The following is a 21,484-nucleotide window of genomic DNA, read 5'->3' as shown; positions in this document are numbered from 1 at the left end:
CTGACTTGCTCAGAGCTCTCGGCCAATCAGATTTGGGTATCTTCTGTCCTCGGTCAGCTTTTGGTCAGCTCAGCAGAATGTCTCTCCTTTTATAGTAAAGTCAACTGGACAGCATACTGTGTCGTCTGAACTTTACCCAAAGTGGAAACACTTTGTCTGGAAGTTTTCCTTAGCCAGCTGCTGTCTTGTACGCTTTGTCGAATCAACTCAGCAGCTTCGTTCCGAAGTTGTTCCTTGAAGGTCTTCTAGATCCTTCTTCCGCTGAGTTGCGTTTTGTCCATAACGACAACGTTTTGACAAACACGGGCCGAGTTGTATTGAACCGTTTGACTTGGGCTTTGACTCTTGTATTGGGCTTGGGCCTTTTAATCCTTATGTCTTATAAACAATTTAACTCAACATTGAACAAACACATTAGTAGAATAAATCAAAGCATTTAAACTTAGTGTGTTTAGAATATGTTTTTAATTATACTTAAACAATTTTGTCAAATCAAAATTATGTGGAAAGGTGTTTCAACACTTCCCTCTTATCGATCTCTCTGATATTAAGGTACCAGTCATTGGGCTACTCTCACTTCCGATGGTCGTCCTATAAAACCTTAAAGAGGTGAAAGTGCATGAGGAGTGGATTGTGGTGGATATGCTTCAGTCTTATAACGTCATCATAAGAAGATGTGAGCTATCATACGCTCAAGGGTGCTCCCCCATAAGAATGAGTGTATTGGTTCTTACGGAAATTCTTCTGATGTTACTTTCGATGGGCAATAGGCTAGACATCATGTAATCATTGTTTACTTTTTTGGGGAGCTCGTGGGGAATCCTACCGCGTAGTTAGATAATATTGAATACTTTGAAACACTTGAAAACGCAATTCCTGGGCCGGCCACCTACCTTTGGTAAAGCGAGTCCCGAAGGACAACCCTACCTTCTAGAAACTAGGTTCGTGGATAATCATATACTTTTTAATTGCTAAACACATTTAAACTTTAGTGTATGTTTTATATTTCTATGTTCATTTATAGTTGAAAATTTCTATATGCTAACACAATGTACGATATACTTGCAAAAATATCTAAGATATCAAAAAGGGTTATATTGGAAATAAAAATGAGGGTCTTCTCGAAAGAAATCTTCTATTAAAACAAGTTTTGTGGAGAAAATAAACTTTAAGGACTAAAATCCTAATTTTATGATGGGCTGAAATGAAGAATAAAACCCTTTTGGGTTTTAAATGAAAATATAAACTTTTAAGAAAGAAAGAAAGATTTAGGTGAAAAATGATAATTAAAGCCCATATTGGGACTAGATTTGATAAAAACCAAATATTTTAATTTATGAAATTCATTTAGAAATTATATATGTCTATATGAAATAAATTAAGACACGAAAGATATTTCAAATAAGTTCGTAAAAAAATTAGATAAACAATCAAAGAGATTAGTTGCGGGATTTTATGCCCCTCAATGTGTTATCTTTAAAGGGTGCTTCGAGTATATCACGTAGATTCAACAATGAGAATCCTCTCAAGCATTTTATATTTTTCTTGGATTAGAGTTGATTCATTTTGACATTAACCCTGACAATTTCCACCTTTAAGGTACATGGTTTCTGAAAAAGGAATTGAACCAAATCTTGAAAAGATCAACACAGTACGAAGTTTAAAAGAAAACTTTTGACACTGCCGATTCGATTGGTAAATTTTATTTGGAAATTTAAAAATTATTTTTACTATAATTTTAATAAAATCGTTTAATTCTCTTATTTTACTATAAAATTATAATAAATTCCCGATCCTATGCATTGCACTGGTGTTTTTACTAGTTTGTTTCCATTTAGAAAAACCTATTAAAATGAATGAGGTAATAATTGAATATACTTTGATTCTCATTAAAAATTATAATTAAAGATACTTACATATTTATACTATGTCTAGGTTTGCTTAACAAGAAAGGAATAAAAGAGGACATCAAGGACAGGAGACATGTGGAGGCGATCTGTCCGTTGATTTTAGGGTTATAATCTAATGGTTGTGATTTAAAGGAGGGGAAATTGAGTGAGATGAGCCACAAGATAAGTATGGTGCCCAACTTCTGGAATGTGCTATAATTAGGAAATGACCAAGAGGTCCTTGGGTGTTGTAAAAGACGAAAAAGTCCCTGGAAGACCAAGGGACTAATTATTACGGATAAGAGGGATTTTGAGGAGTCAAAGACTCATAACTCAAACTCGAAAGAATCCAGAACGTTTGAGTTCCTCTTCTTCTTCTTCCCGTGGCTTTCCATTTTAGGGTTCCTGGACTGTTCTTAGTTGTTTGTTCATCTCTTTCTTCTATGTAATAAATCTTTAATCTTGTTAACCTAATTTCTGTATCACTTATTGGACATGATGGGCTAGAAATTGTAAATTGTTATTGGACATGAGGGCTGGAGTTCTGTGTGCTCTAGTTTGGTCATCGGTATTGGGTGTGTTGAGATGTTAGTTGGTTAACGATGTAAGAAAGGTCATGTCTTGTGTGAGTGAGGTAGAGAAGTTTACCCACGAGTTGTCTATAAGGAGTGTTGTCTGGTAAAAGGGAAGAGTTTGGGTTTGGTTTATGATTTGGTAAGGCTGGGGAGGAGACTGGTTTACAGTCAATGAATCCCATGTCGTGTATGAGTTCTAACGCATACTTTCTTTGTGACATGTGGAGGCCGTGAGGTGTGCGGGTGAATTCAAAACCAAGGAAGTAGTGGAGCGGACCAAGGTCTTTGATGCTGAATATATTGTTGAGATGGTTCTTTGCTGAAATAATAGTGTGCATGTTATTTCCGGAAAGAATAACGTCGTCGACGTAAATAAGAAGGATTGTGGTGCTATTTGAGTCCTTGGTTGTGAACAGAGAAGGATCTGCCGCTGATTGAGTGAAACCCATCCTTTTGACTGTGCTTGTGAGCTTAGCGTTCCACTACCGGCCTGCTTGACGGAGACCGTAAAGAGATTTTTGGAGCTTACAAACTTGCTGTGCTTTGGGCGAAGACACCCCTGGTGGCAGTTTCATGTAAACGTTTTCGTCAAGCTCACCATGGAGGTAAGCGTTGTCAATATCAAGTTGATGAATATACCATTTGTTTGCTACTGCAATAGCTAACAGAGCTCTTATGGTTGTGAAATTGGCTACAGGGGCAAAGGTAGCGACGAAGTCCACTCCCTCTTGCTGCGAGCATCCCTTGGCCACTAGCCTGGCTTTGAAACGGGCTATGCTACCATCCGCCTTGTGCTTAATCTTATAGACCCAACGGCAGCCAATGGGTCTTTTGCCGATAGGTAACTGCACTAAGTCCCATGTATTATTGGCTTCTAGAGCAGCGATTTCAATTTTCATGGCTGTAACCCATCTTGAATCTGACTTGGCCTCATTGTATGTTGCAGGTTCCCGGTGACATGTTAGATTGATAGAGAAAACTCTTTTGTGAGGGGGCAATTTATCATAGGTGAGGTGTTTGGAAAGACCATGTGGGGAGGTTGTAAGAGCTGGTAAGGTGGAACCACGAGCTAGAGCCAAGTGGTAGTCTCGAAGATAAGTTGGTACCCTCTTTGTTCTTGTTGGTCTTTGTGTGTTTTGTGCTGGTTGTGCCTGTGCTATTTCTGCTATTTCTGGGTCATCTTCATTTGCTGTTTGTAAGGCGTCTATATGTTGATTAAGATCAGGTAGCAAAGGATCAATATCTGTGTCTGAATCTGTCTCCTCTTCTTCTGTCATAGATGCCATGTGCAAAGTATCTAGCTCTTCTTCACTGCAGAAAGACGTGCTTGTTGTTTGAGTATTTTCCGTGAAGGGAAAAATGTGTTCAAAAAATTTGACGTGCCTGGAAAAGAAAATAACGTTAGTGGTTAAATTCAATAATTTGTAGCCCTTTGTTCCATTTCGGTATCCGATGAAAGCACATTTGATTGCCCGATCTGTAAACTTGTTTTTGTGTCGGTCAAGAGTAGAGGCATAAGCCAAGCATCCGAATACTCTAAGGTCCTCTAAGTTGCTCTTTTGTCCATAGATGCGTTCATACGGAGTCTGTCCCTGTATATGCATTGATGGTAACCTGTTTATGAGATAGATGGCATGTCCGACTGCCTCGGGCCAAAAAAGCTTAGGTAGGGAACTTTGAAACATGATTGCTCGTGTAGTATTCATAATGTCAAGGTGCTTTCTATCTACTCTGCCATTTTGTTGTGGGGTTTCAGGACAGGACGTCTGATGTATGATGCCATTTGCTGTATAAAAATCCTTCAAGATGAACTCGGGGCCATTGTCGGTCCTAATTGTTTTGATGTCCTTTTTGAACTGTCTGCTGGTATATTTGCAAAATTGCTGAAGTGCTGTGCTTGCTTCTCCTTTGGTTTGCATGAGTGTGACCCATGTATACCTGTTTTGGTCGTCGAGTATGGTCAAAAAATAATGTTGATTAGAATAAGACTCTTTAACGGGTCCCCATATATCGACGTGGATTAGATCAAAACATTCTTTGGCTATATTCTGACTTAAAGAGAAAGGAAGTTTTCTTTGCTTGGCCCTTTGACAAATGTCGCATGGTATTGATTTGAAATCATTACAGGGTAAACTAAGGCCTCTCAATCTCTCGTAAGAGGGATGGCCAAAACGTAAATGCCAAACATTGGCTTTAATTGAAAAAACAGAATGATTAACAGAGTGAGCTCCCTTGGGCAAGGGGTATTCCAGATAGTATAGACCCTCACGCTCTCTAGCCAAGCCAATCCTCTTCCAACTTGTTGTGTCCTGTATGACACAGATGGAGCCTGTTATCACAATGCATAATTTTCCACTATCCATCAACTTGCTAGTTGAAATAAGATTGTAGTCAAAGTCAGGTATACATAGGGCATGATGCAAAACTAGTTGTGAACTGAGGATGACTGTGCCCACATATTCAGCTTTAACCCTTTCCCCATTTGGCAAATTTACCCAGCACTTATCAATTTTGGTAAACGAACTATACAGTTTAATGTCACAAATGCTGTGATCAGTGGCCCCTGTATCTATTATCCAGCATGGTGAAGTAGAGATAAGGTTTAAGGTTTTACCAGAGCAATCCCCTTTCACAAAGGTATTGACGCTGCCGCCTGAGGCCGGTGCCTTTCCTGCGTGGTTCAGTGGCAATAGGGCGACCAGTGTCTGATATTGTTCTTTGGTTAGGGTGAAGGGCTTTGTGTTGACTTGTTTGTTGTCCTCTTCTCCCGAATCTCCATTATCTCTACTTTGGTTCATAACTGTGTTTGCCTTGGGTTGATTGGTTCTGAAAGGATTATTGCTTTTGTTCCTATTTCCATAGCTTGGTGGGTATCCGTGCTTTTTGAAACAGATGTCCTTAGTATGTCCCGTGATTCCACAAAATGTGCACAAAGATGAGCTTTTGTTGTTTGGTTTACGATTGTTATACCTCATATTGCCTTGCTTGTTCTGCTTGTTCTGCGTGTTTGTAGTGAAGCCTGCGAATATGTTACTTTCACCTCCATCATTGTTTTGGACAGGTGATAGCCCTATCTGCCGCTCATGTTGGATGGCCAAGGCATAGGTCTTGTTGAGTGAAGGCAGAGGTTCTAACAGCAGGATCTGGGAAAGGATGGTTGAATATGAGTCATTCAAACCTTGAAGGAATGTGAGGACCTGGTCTGCCTCCTGTTGATCCCACAGCACCTTGAAGGCGTCGCAGCTACACGTTTGTCTGCAGGTGCATTTAGGCATTGGCCTTAGGTTTGTTAGCTCATCGTAGAGTATTTTAAGACAAGTGTAATAATCCGTTACGCTGCCGTTTCCCTGTTTGAGGTTGTGTATTTCTCTTCGCAGTTGGAGGGTGCGCAGAGTATCCGCCTGGGCAAAACGTTCTCTGAGGTCTGCCCATACCTGGTCGGCTTTATCAAGCCACATGATGCTCCTGGCGATTGAAGGTGATAATGCATGATGAAGCCATGACATTACCATATTATTGCATCTCTCCCGCTGATTATACATGTTGTCTTCCAATGCAGGGGCTTTGATGGTGCCATCTACAAAGGAGTATTTGTTTTTGGACATGAGCGCAACTTTGACAGCTCGTGACCATTGGTGATAGTTTGGCCCGGTGAGGACCTGTGAAACCAGAGTTAGGGCTGGTGTTTCATTTTGGGGAAGATGATAGGGGCTGCTAGAGGTTATCAATGGTGTGTTGGCCATTGTTGAAGAGTGCAAAGCTTAGAAGCTATTGCTCTGATACCATATTGAAATGAATGAGGTAATAATTGAATAATACTTTGATTCTCATTAAAAATTATAATTAAAGATACTTACATATTTATACTATGTCTAGGTTTGCTTAACAAGAAAGGAATAAAAGAGGACATCAAAGACAGGAGACATGTGGAGGCGATCTGTCCGTTGATTTTAGGGTTATAATCTAATGGTTGTGATTTAAAGGAGGGGAAATTGAGTGAGATGAGCCACAAGATAAGTATGGTGCCCAACTTCTGGAATGTGCTATAATTAGGAAATGACCGAAAGGTCATTGGGTGTTGTAAAAGACGAAAAAGTCCCTGGAAGACCAAGGGACTAATTATTACGGATAAGAGGGATTTTGAGGAGTCAAAGACTCATAACTCAAACTCGAAAGAATCCAGAACGTTTGAGTTCCTCTTCTTCTTCTTCCTGTGGCTTTCCATTTTAGGGTTCCTGGACTGTTCTTAGTTGTTTGTTCATCTCTTTCTTCTGTGTAATAAATCTTTAATCTTGTTAACCTAATTTGTGTATCACTTATTGGACATGGTGGGCTAGAAATTGTAAATTTTTATTGGACATGAGGGCTGGAGATATGTGTATTGTATGATAAATCAAATTGTATCTGTATCCTAATTACAAATTTGTAATTATATGTATATTGTATATAAATAATATTAAATATTTTTTATTCAATATTGTTCACAAGCTTATCGAGCTTCTATCGATCATGTTCGTGAACATTATCATCAATCTAGGCTCATTTACGAATCGAGTCTTAAAATTGTATTCGCAAACAATTTGTTTATAAATGGACCCGAACACCAAACTGCTCATGAGCGGTTCGACTCATTACAACCCTATCTAACAATGGTATTCAACTGTGTGTGTATATATGCTTATTAGAATCATAGAATAAAAATTAAAATCATGATGAGATTCTAAAAAACCCTAAATATAACGAAGATTAACCAAATTTAATCCATCATTCACCATGTCAACACCCCTATTAGTCCTAATTAGGCAAGAATTTAGCATTAAAAAAGAAAAGACTTTGATTATTTATAATATAAAAGCCATGAAATTAGTGTTAAGCATTATTTAGTTTAGGATACAAAATACAAAGTAAGAAGGGCTTATAATTCTTATTTTCCATAAGAGCTTATAAAACTCATTAAAGAGTATGACCCAATACAAATTTCCCAGAATTAATTAACAAATAAATAAAGTTAATCAACAATTAATTTAGGAGCATACCTCTCAACTCTCTCATCAATCCAATCTCTCATATCTTTCAAAACAACATTAGCATTCTCATCAGGCTCACCTTGTATCAACGAATGGTACATCCCCTCGTACATCTTCAAGCTCTTGTCTTCGCTAGATGCCTTCTCGTACAACAACTGGGAAGACGTTGGGCACGTGACCCCATCTGCCGTCCCGTGTACTGTCAAAAACGGCACCGTTACCTTTGAGAAATTATCCTGTATATACTGGCACACACTAGCAATTTCCCTCATCGTCCCCACTCTAGGCTTCCCTGTGTATCTCCTTGGGTTTGATGCTATGATCTTCAGCTTTTCAGGGTCCTTGATTGCTTTCCCGACCATTTTGTTATCAGGCATTGCTGCCCACGTGTCAGCATATCCGAAGAGCAAACCGTACATGAACAAATGGAGTTTGCTGGGTTTCATTGGCTCTGGGATTACGAAGAGTGGGGCTGAGAATATTAGGCCCGTCCACGTGTTAGGCTCTGATTGGAAGTACATTAACATTGTTGCTAATCCACCCATTGATTCGCCGAATAAGAAGGCTGGTAAATCCTTGTATGGTTCGCTGTATCGCGTGTGCTTGAAGAATGATAATGACGTGGCAGCCACTTTCTCCATGTCGCCTGTTACGTTATCATTTACCAATACTTTAAGAAAACGAAATACTAATACTTGACCTTGTAGTTTACTTAAATTTGTCAAATTAGTCCATCTACTTTAATTCAAGGAAAAAAAAGAAGTGATAATTAGTTAATTAGGTGTTAAATAATTATTGGTAGGCACCAGTGGCTAATGTGGGGTCCCGGATGATGGTAGAATTTCTCCTAAATTATCAACTATGAACATGAAAGAAAAAAGAAAAAAACTAAAAATGGGCAATTAAAGAATTGAAGAGTTAGTAAAGTACCCATATAGCAGCGCAAACCGTCGGATCTGCCGTGACCAAGAAGATCAGCGGCGAAGACAGCATAACCCCAGGTGGCGTAGTTGATGCATATTTTCTGAAAGAGCCAACCGGTGTCAGATCCATAGCCGTGAGTCATGTAAACAGAACCTTTGACTTTGCAATCCAAGGGTAAGAATGTCTGAGTAAAGAGCTTTCCGTTTGGGGTTTCGAAGTAGGATTTGGAATTTGTGACGCCTTGCGATGAGTAGTACTCCTCTTCCGGCATATTGCCCCAGAAGTTAGGCGGCGCTTCGGAAGCCATATGGAGGGGGGAGGGAGGATGTGGAATTCTAAAAAGGTGGAGTTGAGACAGAATGGTGTGGGACTTTTTTGTTAAGGGAGAAATGAAATGGAGCAGTTGAGGAGAGAGAAAGTGGAAATTCAAATGATGATAAAATAGAGTTTCACCAACCGCAGCACCCGAGCAAAAAAAAAAAAAAAAAAGTTAGCGGGGGTAGGTGGGATGGGATGGGATGGGGGTTGGTGAACTGACTTTTCTTTTCCCTTTTTTAGCGAGTGCCACTCCAAAGTAAATAGATAAGTTGGTAAATGGAATGCAATTTAGTGATTAGTGAGAAATTTTATACTACGCCAGCCATACCATCACAACTTATGATGCGTCAGTCTCCTAAACTTAGAATTGTACCAATTTTAGTTTCTGTTTCCAAAACTTGGAAACTCTTCAAATTCATAACTTTTCCGTGCTTATATTCATAAGTTAACCTTTTTATGAAGCATGAAATTAATTTACAATAACATATTCATAACTTTCCATTGATTGAGAACTTTAATTGTACCAGTTTTGAAGATTTATGTTTCTGGGCGTACATGAGATTGATTTGATTGTGTAGAGAAAAGAAAATAGTATCTAGGAAACGGCACAGTACTGGTGGCCGACAGAGTAACCAGGAATAAAAGGAGCAATAGTCGTGGCCAGTGGAGGAGAACGGAGCAACAGCAAGGTTGTCGATGGTGCGGTGGAGAAGGGACGGCAGAAAAAGTTAAGAAAAACCATCGTAGAAAATGAAGGGGAAGGGACTGTGTTTTCCTAGAGAAGAAAAGGGGAAGGGTTAAATTTCCCAATTAATAACTCAGTTAAAAAAAAATTACTTGTTAATTTTACTAAATTAATAATGAGTAGGTTAATTAATTAACACATGGATTGATCTAATTGGCTATGTCATACCACATGAGATTGATAGGTGGTATGCTAGGCCTATGATTACGGGTGTTTATCAGTCGATTCGGTCTGATAATCGAATCGAACCGAAATAATAAAAAATTGAATAACCTTAAAAATATAAACCGAACCTAATCGAATAATAATAAATAATCGAAACGAATAATTCGATCGGTTCAGTTTAGTTGTTCGGTTTTCAAATTATTTCTATATTTTTTTTCCTTTGTTTAAGGTTGAAATCCATACCAAAAACTAAATTAGCTCTTGACTATTTGTATTGGAGTTAAACATATACTCTTGTAAGAATTTAATTCAATCTCATGGTTTTAGTTAACAATTAATTAACAAAATACATATAGTCATAAGAATATTATGTGGGTTACTAAACCCATCCACTAATTTATACTTCTAGCCCCGTGAATAGACCGAACTACCCTTTGCACTAAATTTGAAAAAATCCAAAACCTTTCAAGAACCCTATACGATTTTTGCTCAAATCTGAACAAATTAGTGAACCGAATCATGGATGGTGACAAAAGCCGTAAAGGGAAAGCTAAAGTGGTAAGATTTACCGTTTTATTTCGTTGATTTTTACATCGAACTGAAATCTGTGGGGCTTTTTTTGAATTCGCCGGAATCGCAGTCGGGCGTGATGCTCATACGTTCGAACCGCAGGTCGGGCGTGATGCGCTTACGCCCGCACCACTGGTCGGGCGTAATGTTCATACGCCCGACCAGTGGTCTTGGCGTGATTCCCTTACGCCCGAGGTTTTTTTATAAAAATTTACATTATTTACAATTTTATTAATTTAGTGTAATTTTATAATTTTAGTTTAATTTTAGTATAAATTTAGTATAAATTTAGTATAATTTTAGCATAATTTTTACAATTTTATTAATTTAGTGTAATTTTATAAATTTAGTATAAATTTAGTATAAATTTAGTATAATTTTAGCATAATTTTATAACTTTAGTATAATTTATTATAATTTTATAATTTTAGTATAATTACAATTATTTACAATTTTATTAATTTAGTAGTATTTTAGCATAATTTTATAACTTTAGTATAATTTACATGTAATTTTTTTATTAACTATATGTAATTTTTTTTGTAGACGGAGCGGCCTACTAGGGGTGGGAAATCCAGCCCGTCATCTGCTCGTCGTCTAGATATGGACGGCGAGGATGATACACCATGCCATACGAGATTGCGTGGTATTGATATATCCGGTCGTAGGCGTAGAGGGGCTGCAACGGACCAGTTGAGGAGGGGACCGATTGTGGAGCAGCTCGATATTGATGGATCGGAGGGGGCGACAGATTTTGATGACAGAGAGCCTGATAGCGATACTTTTTAGGACTACCTGGATGTGGCAGTCCGGGCAGTGCGACAGTCTGCAGTTGCACGTGATCGCGAGGTTGAGGATAGCGATAAGCAGCCGACCCCGGGGAGACAGCCGACCCAGCGCGTAGGAGGTCGTTTTACGAGTACATGTATTTTTTTATAATTTTAGTATATTTTAGTATAATTTTAGTATTTTAGTATAATTTTAGTATATTTTAGTATAATTTTAGTATTTTAGTATTTTAGTATAATTTTAGTATTTTAGTTTAATTTTAGTATACTTTAGTATAATTTTATAATTTTAGTATATTTTAGTATAATTTAGTATATTTTAGTATAATTTTATAACTTTCAGGGACAAGCAAACGTCCCAAAGCTAGTGAGGACGAGAGCTGGCTAGTTACTGGACCGGTGGATGGTGGCCCCGTTGATGGTTCCGTGATTCCTAGTTTTCTAGGACATGTTGCCTCACGGATGTTGGGAGGAGAGATTCGGTCATTTCTGACATGCTACAACAAATCATCAGCATGCCGAGATTTGTGTCAGTGGTTTTCTGGTGCGTCCCCCGAGGTAAGAATAATATAGTGTGTCAATATTTATTGTAATTTGTATTTTTAACTATAAACATAAAAAACATTCAATAATTGTATAAATTGTATATGTGTAATTTTACAGCTGAAGGAGATGGTCGAGAAGACTGGTTTGTCTCACCTTCCACATGCCATGTTTAAGAACCTCGACACTCCGCTGTTGACTGCGTTCGTGGAGCGGTGGTAGTCCGATACGAACTCCTTCCACATGCCGTTCGAGGAGATGACTCTCCAGCTGTATGATGTGTGGCAGATTCTTCGGATCCCGATCGACGGTCCGATGGTGTCCGAGTCTCCCACTACTGATGGGCTTCATGCCATGTGCATGATGATGTTTGGGGTGAATCAGGACCAGCTTCTGTTGCCGGGCCGACATTTATGGGGTGGTGGAGGTGTATTTGTTCAGGCTGTACACAGGCTTGTCACCCAGTGTAGGGATGACGCTACTCGGGCCACAACGTGGATGTGGCTTATGCTTGGATCCACTCTGTTTGTTGACAAGAGTGGAGATAGGATTAGACCGGTCCATCTTGCTGAGGTTTACGGCGGTGTCAGCGGGGCAGCTGGACTATCATGGGGGGTCTGCTACACTTGCCATGTTGTACCGGAAGATGGGGATAGCGAGCAGAGGAGACTGTTCAGGTATATGCGGATGTTTGACCCTACTGTAGGCATGGATATACGAGTATTTTCTGGTGTTCCGGCCGCATAGAGGAGCTCACTTGATCCCAGCTGACCATGCCCGTGCACTGAGATGGGAGGTCGGGGTACCAGGCAAGACGACCACCCGACTAGATACCATACGCGGGCAGCTGGACCGTATGACGGCGGCAGAGGTATTTTATAAAATTTTAGAATTAATTTAAGTATTATTTATAGTATATTATTATTTTTTATTGAGTATTATTTTTTTTCAGGTGATATGGTTGCCTTATGGTCCTGTCCCCGATGATGATCGGCTTCGAGTGTCCTACGCCGGTTGGATACGGTGTAGAGACATCGTCGAGCCGTATATGCCCGATCGAGCGCTGCGACAGGTCGGATATACTCAGCCTATCCCAGCTGAGCGTATTAGACCTGATAAAGCAGTACGACCATGGAGATCTATAACGTATAAGCTCACGCATTCCTTAGTCACAGTTGAGGATACCTGGCGGAGATTTCCATCGGCTCGGGGCATTGATCGGAGGAGATGCCGACCAGTTGGATACGATCCCACTGCCTGTGATCCTGCTTATATGGACTGGTATATGCGATATTCGCATCCTCATCTCCTTCATGCACCACAGGCTGGACCGGTACAGCATGCTCGCGCCAACAGCGAATTTGTAAGTTTATTATTATTTAATATTATTATTTAGTATTAGTTTATATGTGTTTAATTTTTAATATTTATTTATTAATTTTTTTTGCAGTGGGTTAGCTGGTTGTGGCTTGTCACCCAACTATCGGCTACCCACCGATCTGACGAGGATGCTCCACGCGTGGCGTCGGGCGAGCTAAATTATTATTGTAGAACTTTATACATTTTAACACTTTTGATATTATATTTACTCTTTTATGTTTATAAATGTTTATGTTTATTAATGTTTATTTTAATGTTTAGGTGTTCGCTATGGTTACTTTGTTTTTTACAAAGTACCGTTACTTGGTGTGGTTTTCACCATTGGATTAATTTTATGCTCTATCATCCAATGGTGAAAAACAAAGTAACGGTACTTTGTAAAAAACAAAGTAACCATAACGGGCACCTTAATGTTTATGTTTTTAAATTTTATTTGTTAAAGGGTAATACGAGTTAAAATGCCACAATTTTATTTATTTGTAAACGGATAATTCGAGTTACCACAATTATGAACTATTTTTTTTGTGATTTATTCATGCGGGCGTGAGGTAATCACGCCTCACCACAGGGTGAGGCGTGATTACCTCACACCCGCGTGCCGGGAGAGGTTTTTTCCCCCAATTTCCCACCTCAAAGCTTGAAAGGGTACTTTCGTCTTTTCACGGGGCTAGAGGTGGGAAATTGGGGCTGGGTTTAACAACACCCTAAATTATTTAGTTTTCAAAGAATGCATATATCTGTACATAAAAGAAAAGCATAAAAATATTAGAAAAGTTTTTTTTGTAATCATTTTCTACAATGACCAGTACAATTCCAACATAATATAAATTACTTTCAAAAACTATAAGTCTACTTACCTAATATCTAATTAGTCTACAGAGATATTACATATAGTCATCATAATTTGTAATTAAAATTAATTATTTTCGATTGGTTCGGTTGATTCAGTAAATTTAGTTTAAATATCGAACCAACCAAAATTACCAAAACATTAACAAAATAAAACCGAAACAGACCAAAAAACCGAAATGCATAAATTCGGTCGGTTATTTCGATCCGGTTCGGTTTTTGAACACCTATACGTATTATATAATTTCTCTTAGTGAAATAGATTTGATTGTATCTCTAATTTTATAGATTTGATGGAGTTTGTGTGTTAATTAACTGCCATAAAGTTTAGGATTAATTATAAATTTGGCCTATTTTGAAAACCAATTTAAATATTAAGCATAGTTGTTCAACATCTTATAAATCTAGAAACACTTTCATTACACTTGGATAAAAATACACTCATCTTACTCATTCCTTCATATTTTTTCCCATTTTTTTCTTACATTTCAGAGAGTAGTTCCGCGTTCCATGGCTTCCATAGCTTCCTCTTTTATCGGCCTCCATTTCTCTCTTCTTTTCTCCGCCAAATCCGAATAGTTAATCTTTCCTTCGTGACTGCCGCTTCTCTTCTCGTTTCTTTTCCCCAATTATTCCACTGGCTAGCCCCTCTAATCGGCTGCGCTGCTCCTTGATGGCGCCGATTACGCGGTGGCTCCTTCCTCTGTAGAAAAACATCAACAATCACGTTTATTTTGAGGTGGGAACTCTTCTAACCCTCTTGATTTTTTAAAGTCTGGAACCAACTAGATATTGAGGCAATCTCTAGTTGTTTGTTGTAATTTCATTTAATTGTTTTTTCTTCTATGGCAAAGAGTTGTATTCTTGTTAACTTAAACTTTGCAAGTGTTAATTGTTTTTGGTTGGTTATTGGTTCTAATTAACTGTTCTTTTTGGTTCAGATCTGTCGATCTCTAGTCGATGATGGAGGTTTGCGGTTCCGGCGACCTGAGTTTAGAGGGCAGAGTTGAAAACAAAGGATGATGTGTATTTATTAATTTTTTGCTTTTCATATGTGTGTAAGATGATATATATAAAAATTTATATGCCAATGATTAATGAAAATAGTTTAGGTTTATGCAATTCAAAACCATACATTCTATGAAACTCTGTATTTTCAACAAATTCTCGTAATACTACACTTTTCTGCAATTCCCGATATTTGTTGCATCATGATAAAATGCGAAAAACGCGACAAGCTCATACTACTGAAGTCCGTCGCATCATGATAAAATACGACAGACGGGACAAACTCGTACTATTAGAGTCTGTCGAATTATGATAAAACGCGACAGGCACGACAATATTAAAAACACTACACCATTGTCGCATTAGGTCGAAATGCGACAGATGCGACAAATATCGGGAATTTCAGAAAAGTGCAGTATTACGAGAATTTATTGAAAATGCAGAGTTTCAATGGGATGTATGGCTTCAAATTGCATAAACCTAAACTATTTTCATTAATCATTGAGATATACATCTTATATACATCATCTTACACACGTATGAAAAGCAAAAAAAGAAGGAAAGATATGAGTTTTTAATATGTCTGAGGTTAAAGATGGGGAATGAGGAAGAGAGAAAGGGAGACCGAGAAGGGAGGAGGCTATGGAAGACAGAGCTGCTCTCGGAAATGGAAGAAAGAAATGAGGAAGAAGATGAATGAATGAGGAAGATGAGCGTATTTTTGTCCAAGTATAGTGAAAGTGTCTAGATTTATAAGATGTGGGACAACTAGGCTTAATATGTAAATGAGCTTTTAAAATGGACCAAATTTGTAACTAATCCAAAAAATTTATCTTTGGAAGATGATTTTGTGGCAGTAACTAATGTTTGTGGAATGATATTTAAATGAATGTTTTTTTTTTATAGAATGGCTTGTTTTTTCATTGGTAGATTGACAGTTTGCAAGGGTTTCTTTGTCGAACATCTGTAGAATCATCTCAATCTAGATTATTGGTGAGTTTGTTCATTTTTAGCAGGGTCCTTCCTGCTTAAGCTGCAGTTGGATGTTGATACTTCATTAATTGCGGATTCTAGGGTCTCGAGGATCAGTGTTGTTATGTGAAAAGATAAGGTGTTTTTTACTGCCTGTGGAGTTTCAGCCTCGTGACGAGGAAGCCATGTGTATTCGAGACACTTTGAGCTAGTTAAAGACTAAAAGTTTGGATAAGATTGAGTTTGAGTTTGAGGATGCGACTGTTGTTGCTCATTTAACCGAGCCAAGTTTCCGCTCTTTTTATTATGTTTTGATTGATTATTGTAAGTTTTTATTAAGTTTATTTACTGATGTGAAAGTCAGTTCTATTAGTCGTTCTACAATGCAATAACCATTTGTTAAGACGATGTATAACCCTCATTAATTGATTCAACAAATTTTGTATGTTTGAATTTGATTTTTTTTATGAAGTTGTATTTATTATAAGTCAGTGGTATATTTAGTTAGATTTTTAAAAAAAAAATCAATGATTCAATCAAATGTTAATTATTTATTTATTTAGATATTTGATTTTATTCAAGAATTTCTAAAACTCGTACCCAACCTTAATTTGCAGAAAACTACCTAGTTGTGAAGTTTTACAGTAAAAGACGGTTCAGTATTTTAAATAAAAGTAACAAAAGTGCATTAGACCGATTACATAACACGAAATCGACACATAATTTTAATAATTGCATTTAACATAATAGATAATTTGTCGTTTTTGGGTTGGCACAAATTACCCAAATGTTGAATCTTAAGTTGCACAACCTGCTTGCACCGTCCGCTACATCAACCCATGCATAAAAGACTGGTCACACATGACTTTATTGATCAAAGCCATGGTTGATGAGTATACGTAACTTATACCAGTAATATTTTTAGAAAGGAATCTGTGAAAACGACGAAGATGATGAAAATAAAAAAATTAATATAAAGACTGAAATGTTCTAACTGTTGTAACGTGCTCAACAACACCCAAAATAACAATATTTTATATCCTTATAGAATAAGAGATGCCCTAAGGATAAAGTTAAAATTATAAATTCTAAAGTGTTGTGTGAGTTCGTACACTATTGTAACGATGCCACAAAAAAGGTGGCATCACAAACATTATTTGTCTTCATCAGCAAGCACTGCACAGTTGTCCCAACGATCTCCTAACAAATCTCCAGTTAATACGTTAAGTTGCTGGAAGTTCCACAATTCGCCTCATTTGACATTCTAAAAACCATTGTGGTAAAATTGGGTAAGAATAAGGTTATAAGTGTTAAAATTGCCACAATAAAAGCTTAGATGAAGGATAGTTTGCATATATAATTAAGGGTAAAGTCCAAAAAATCCATGTGCTTTCATTATTTTGTCAGAATGAGATCGATAACAGTTAATTCACAGAAAGTCAAATTCGTTCCTCTAAGAATCAAGGCATATACGTTGGACATCCTCACTTATAATAAAAAATTAGAAGTGCTCGAGCATAGGGATAAGAGTTTGCTCCGGATTGAGCAAAGGAATGGAAGCAAGAACATCCATCCTAAGGTCAAAAGGAAGAACCTTAAGTAGCAGAGTGGAGCTGTGGGCTCTAAGGATGCCTTTTAGAAATGATAGCTAAGCTCAGTGAGTGAATTCAAGTTCACGATAAGGAAGATGGGTTTGAATGGCAAAAAGGCCAGGAAAAAGGTTGGCTTTTCCTCCTTTGTGGTAAGAGAGGTTCGAGAGGTTGACCTATGAACATCCCAATCAACTTAAGTTCTTACCTAGCTGAATAGGAAGTTGTATTCATAAGCTTAGACAAAGATGATGTTGGAAGACTTGTGAATATTAGCCTGTAGTTACTAAGATGCCTCTTAGCAATGCTAACCCTATCAAGCAAGCGAAAGGACATCAAACTCTACTTATCAATCATTTTTTCTTTTTCGGCACAAGCCTATACTCTAACATCCATCAGACTTTGCAGCAGCAACAAAGAAAAAGACTCATCAAAGTTATTCCACAAGACTAACATCCTAGTTTGTCGTCGAGGAAAGACGACTAACTAATTGAGCTTAATTTCCATTCACGTGGAAGTAACATTCGTGTCTCTTGAAGTAGATTCAATTTGTTAAAAATCTTCTAGAATGGGAGTAGGCAAAGCTTAAAACCTTTCCACTGATGCCATTTTTAGAGGAGTAACTGGTTTTTCAAAACCATGCTTCACAGACAAGAAACGAGGACTGGGTTTTTTTATGTGACTAGAAAATGAGTAAGGTACATGTTTGACAAAAGAACTGCCTAAATGAGCATGGGAAAAAGCAACGGGTACTAACAACATAAAAAAAATAAATAGCAAAGAAATCTTGGATGCAAGATCTGTTGAAAAACCTTTCCACATGATTTTGATTTGGCAAAATTATTTAAGATAATCCATGATTAAGGGACAATTAAATTTAAGTGCTTTGATTTAATTGTACTAATATGTTTGTTCAATGTTGAGTATAAATATAAATGAAAATAGAAAGTAAGACAGGACGAAGTCAGCATGAGAACACAGCATAAGCTGAGTGAAGTGCAACTCAGCATAATAGAAGATAAGTCATCCTCTGAACAGAAGCTTGAAGATTAAGCTAATCAATGAAGCTGAGTGGAACGTAACTCAATATCAAAAGTAAAGAAGTCTTCTTGAGAACTATATCTTACAGAACAAAGCTGACCATGGAAGCTGAGTAAAAGAGAACTCAGTATCAGAATTGGCAACAATCATAGACAACGGCTATCAAAGTCAAACTGAGTGATCTTCAGGACAACGCGAATGATCCGTTTGCTAAAAGGAAAGATCCGAAAACTGTCTGCACCAATTCAGAAGCTTTGGAATTATGCATGGATACAGTTTCGAGATGCATGGGTCAACTGTTCGTCAGCTAAAAGACAAACTGGTGCAAGAAGACAAAACCTGCGAGAAAAAGACAAACCTGATGACTGTAGAATTCAGACGACAGGATTGGCCTGCAAATCTGAAGCTGACCAGAACGTGTCGCCAGAAGGAGCCGTTTGAATCCAACGGATAATTCCGGATTCAAATGATTGTGCCTACAGGTTTCAACTATAAAAGGACAAATATACTTCTTGGATCCTTTGCCGATTGCCGAAATACAATAGAACAAAAAGCATACATACAAAAGCACACCAAAATAAGAAAAAGATCTTACACCAAAACTTCCACATCTGTGTAAATGCTAGAGTGATTTTTGTAATCATCTAAAGTGTTCTTTGTCTGAAAAGGAACAATTTTGTATCAATTGTAAAGTGAGAGAGCTGTGCTGAGTACTCGGTTTTAAGTACTCAGTGGTAGAGAAATCTAGGTGTTTGGTTATAGCACTTAGTAGGAGTTGAGTAGACGAATAGAGGACGGTACTCTTGCATATTCAACTGCCTTTTAAACGGTTTGTGCTCTACCTTTAAAGAGCTCAGTATTGGATTTAAAAAGCCTGGAGGACCCTGGGGACTGGACGTAGGCAGAGAGGCCGAACCAGGATAAGTCGTGCTGAGTAATCTCTAACTCTCTTTCAATATATATCTGTATGTGTTGCTTGCTATATTTACTCAGTATATAAACTGTTTGAACTGACACTGAGTAAATCAGAGTGCTGAGTTGGAAGCTGACCACAAAAGTGTCATTTCCCAACTCACAAGTAAAACAGTTATAGTCAGTACCTGACTAAAGCTGTCTTACGCCTCACTCGGCCGCGCTGACCAAAGCTGAGTTGTAAAACTCAAAGAATTAAATTAAGTCAGTGTAATTAAAATAAAGAAAAGTTATATTAGTTCCTAACCCCCCTCCCCTTGGAACTAATCATACGGGACCAACAAGTGGTATCAGAGCCTAATAGCTCACTACTCAAAGATATAACTATCTTGAGCTGATCCCGATAAATGGCTGAGAATAACACTCGTTTCCTTCCAGGGAACCAAACAACACAGATACTCCCTGAGGGATTATCAATTAGTCGGCCTCCCCTATTCTTTGGATCTAATTATACATTCTGGAAGAATAGGATAAAGAACTTTATTCAAGCCACAAACATGAGTGCATGGCTTGCAATAGTTCAAGGCCCATATGTGCCTTATAAAACTGCTAACGATGAGAAAGTCGTTAAGAGTGAAACTGAGTGGTCAGAAGATGACCTTAAGAAATTACAAAATAATGCTTCGGCTATCAATATGCTTCACTATGCTCTAGATGCTGTAGAGTACAATAAGATTTCAGGTTGCGAGTTAGCTCAGGAGATATGGAAAAAGCTGGAGGTGACCTATGAAGGCACAAGCAAGGTCAAGGAGTCCAAAGTGAACCAACATATGAGACTATACGAGCTGTTCGAGATGAATGAAAATGAAGACATCTCGGAGATGAACTCAAGGTTCACCAATATTATAAATGAGCTCAAGAGGCTCGGAAAGAACTTCACCGAAGAGGAACAGGTGAAGAAAATATTGAGAAGTCTTCCCAAAAGATGGCAAGCTAAGAAGACAGCTGTGGAAGAAGCTCAGGACTTGACCACGTACAAATACGATGAGTTGATCGGATCTCTAATGACTCATGAGATCTCTATGAAAAACTTCGAAGCAAAAGAAAAGTCAGAGGACAAGAAACAAAAATCACTTGTCATGAAAGCTGACTCAATCGAAGCTGACTCATCAGATGATGAGGAGATGGCCATGTTTACAAGAAAAATGAAGAAGTTGTTCAGAAAGAACGACAGGAACAGCAAGAGGCCATACAAAAGAAGCAACAGGTACAAAGCTGAGTCTAGTGATAGTCGATACAAAAAGGACAGCTCCAAGCCTATCACATGCTTCGAGTGCCATCAAACTGGGCACATTAAGTCAAGCTGTCCCAACTCAAAGAAAGAAAAGAAGGGAAGCAAAAAGGCAATGGTGGCTACATGGAGTGCCAACGATGTGTCAACATCATCTAAAGCTGATGCCACCGAGTCAGCAAATATATGCTTCATGGCCGATGATGCTGTTGACCACACTCAATCTGAGCAAGCTGACCTCTCTGACGATTCTGACTAAGAGGAACACTCCAATGAGGTAACATCTCTACTCCTGCTTAGAAATGAAATGGTTAACGCCCTGAGTGATTTGTATACACTGACTAAAAAGTGTAACAAGAAAATAAAAGCACTCAGCAGGCGATGTGACGAGATTGAAGAGGTCAAGCTGAGTGACCTTCGATATCTTTTCCAAGACAATTCAACTTTGCATGACAACATGGAAATCATGCACAAGTTTGACTCGGAAGTCCAATCAGATTCAAGGAAACTGAAAAAGGATGTCACAAATCTACAAAACCAAATAAAAGGTTCAAATAAATCCCATGCTGTGTACTCAGGTACTAGTAAGCGTAGACAGTTCACTCAGTGTGACTATTGTGGAAAAAGGGGACACACAACAGATGTGTGTTGGTATAACCAGCGGATTGTCCAATGTGACTTCTACGGAAAGAAAGGACATACCACTAAGGTATGTTGGCATGCTCAGCACAATGGTGCTGACCAAAAACAAAGTCACCCCAAAAGGGTAACATTTTGTGACTTATGTGGTAAAGCTGGCCACACAATAAAAGTATGCCGTCACAAATTAAAACATGACTTTGCACCTGTCTATGCTAACCCACGAGGACCCAAAAAGAATTGGGTACCTAAAGATGAA

General features: G+C 38.1%; 1 protein-coding gene across 1 annotated transcript; it reads right to left on the bottom strand.

The window, feature by feature from the left end:
- Positions 1-7,327: 7,327 nt before the first annotated feature.
- LOC136224440 (caffeoylshikimate esterase) lies at positions 7,328-8,834 on the bottom strand. Its single transcript, XM_066012774.1, has 2 exons — positions 8,422-8,834; positions 7,328-8,137 (listed from the first exon to the last, which is right to left on the bottom strand). The coding sequence occupies exons 1-2, from the start codon at positions 8,720-8,722 to the stop codon at positions 7,473-7,475; spliced, it is 966 nt and encodes a 321-aa protein (XP_065868846.1). The 5' UTR covers positions 8,723-8,834; the 3' UTR covers positions 7,328-7,472.
- Between the last annotated feature and the right edge of the window lie 12,650 nt (positions 8,835-21,484).

Source organism: Euphorbia lathyris, chromosome 3 (genome assembly GCF_963576675.1).
Source record: "Euphorbia lathyris chromosome 3, ddEupLath1.1, whole genome shotgun sequence".
In the NCBI taxonomy this organism is placed as follows: Eukaryota; Viridiplantae; Streptophyta; class Magnoliopsida; order Malpighiales; family Euphorbiaceae; genus Euphorbia; species Euphorbia lathyris.
This window is presented reverse-complemented; position numbering and strand designations above follow the sequence as displayed.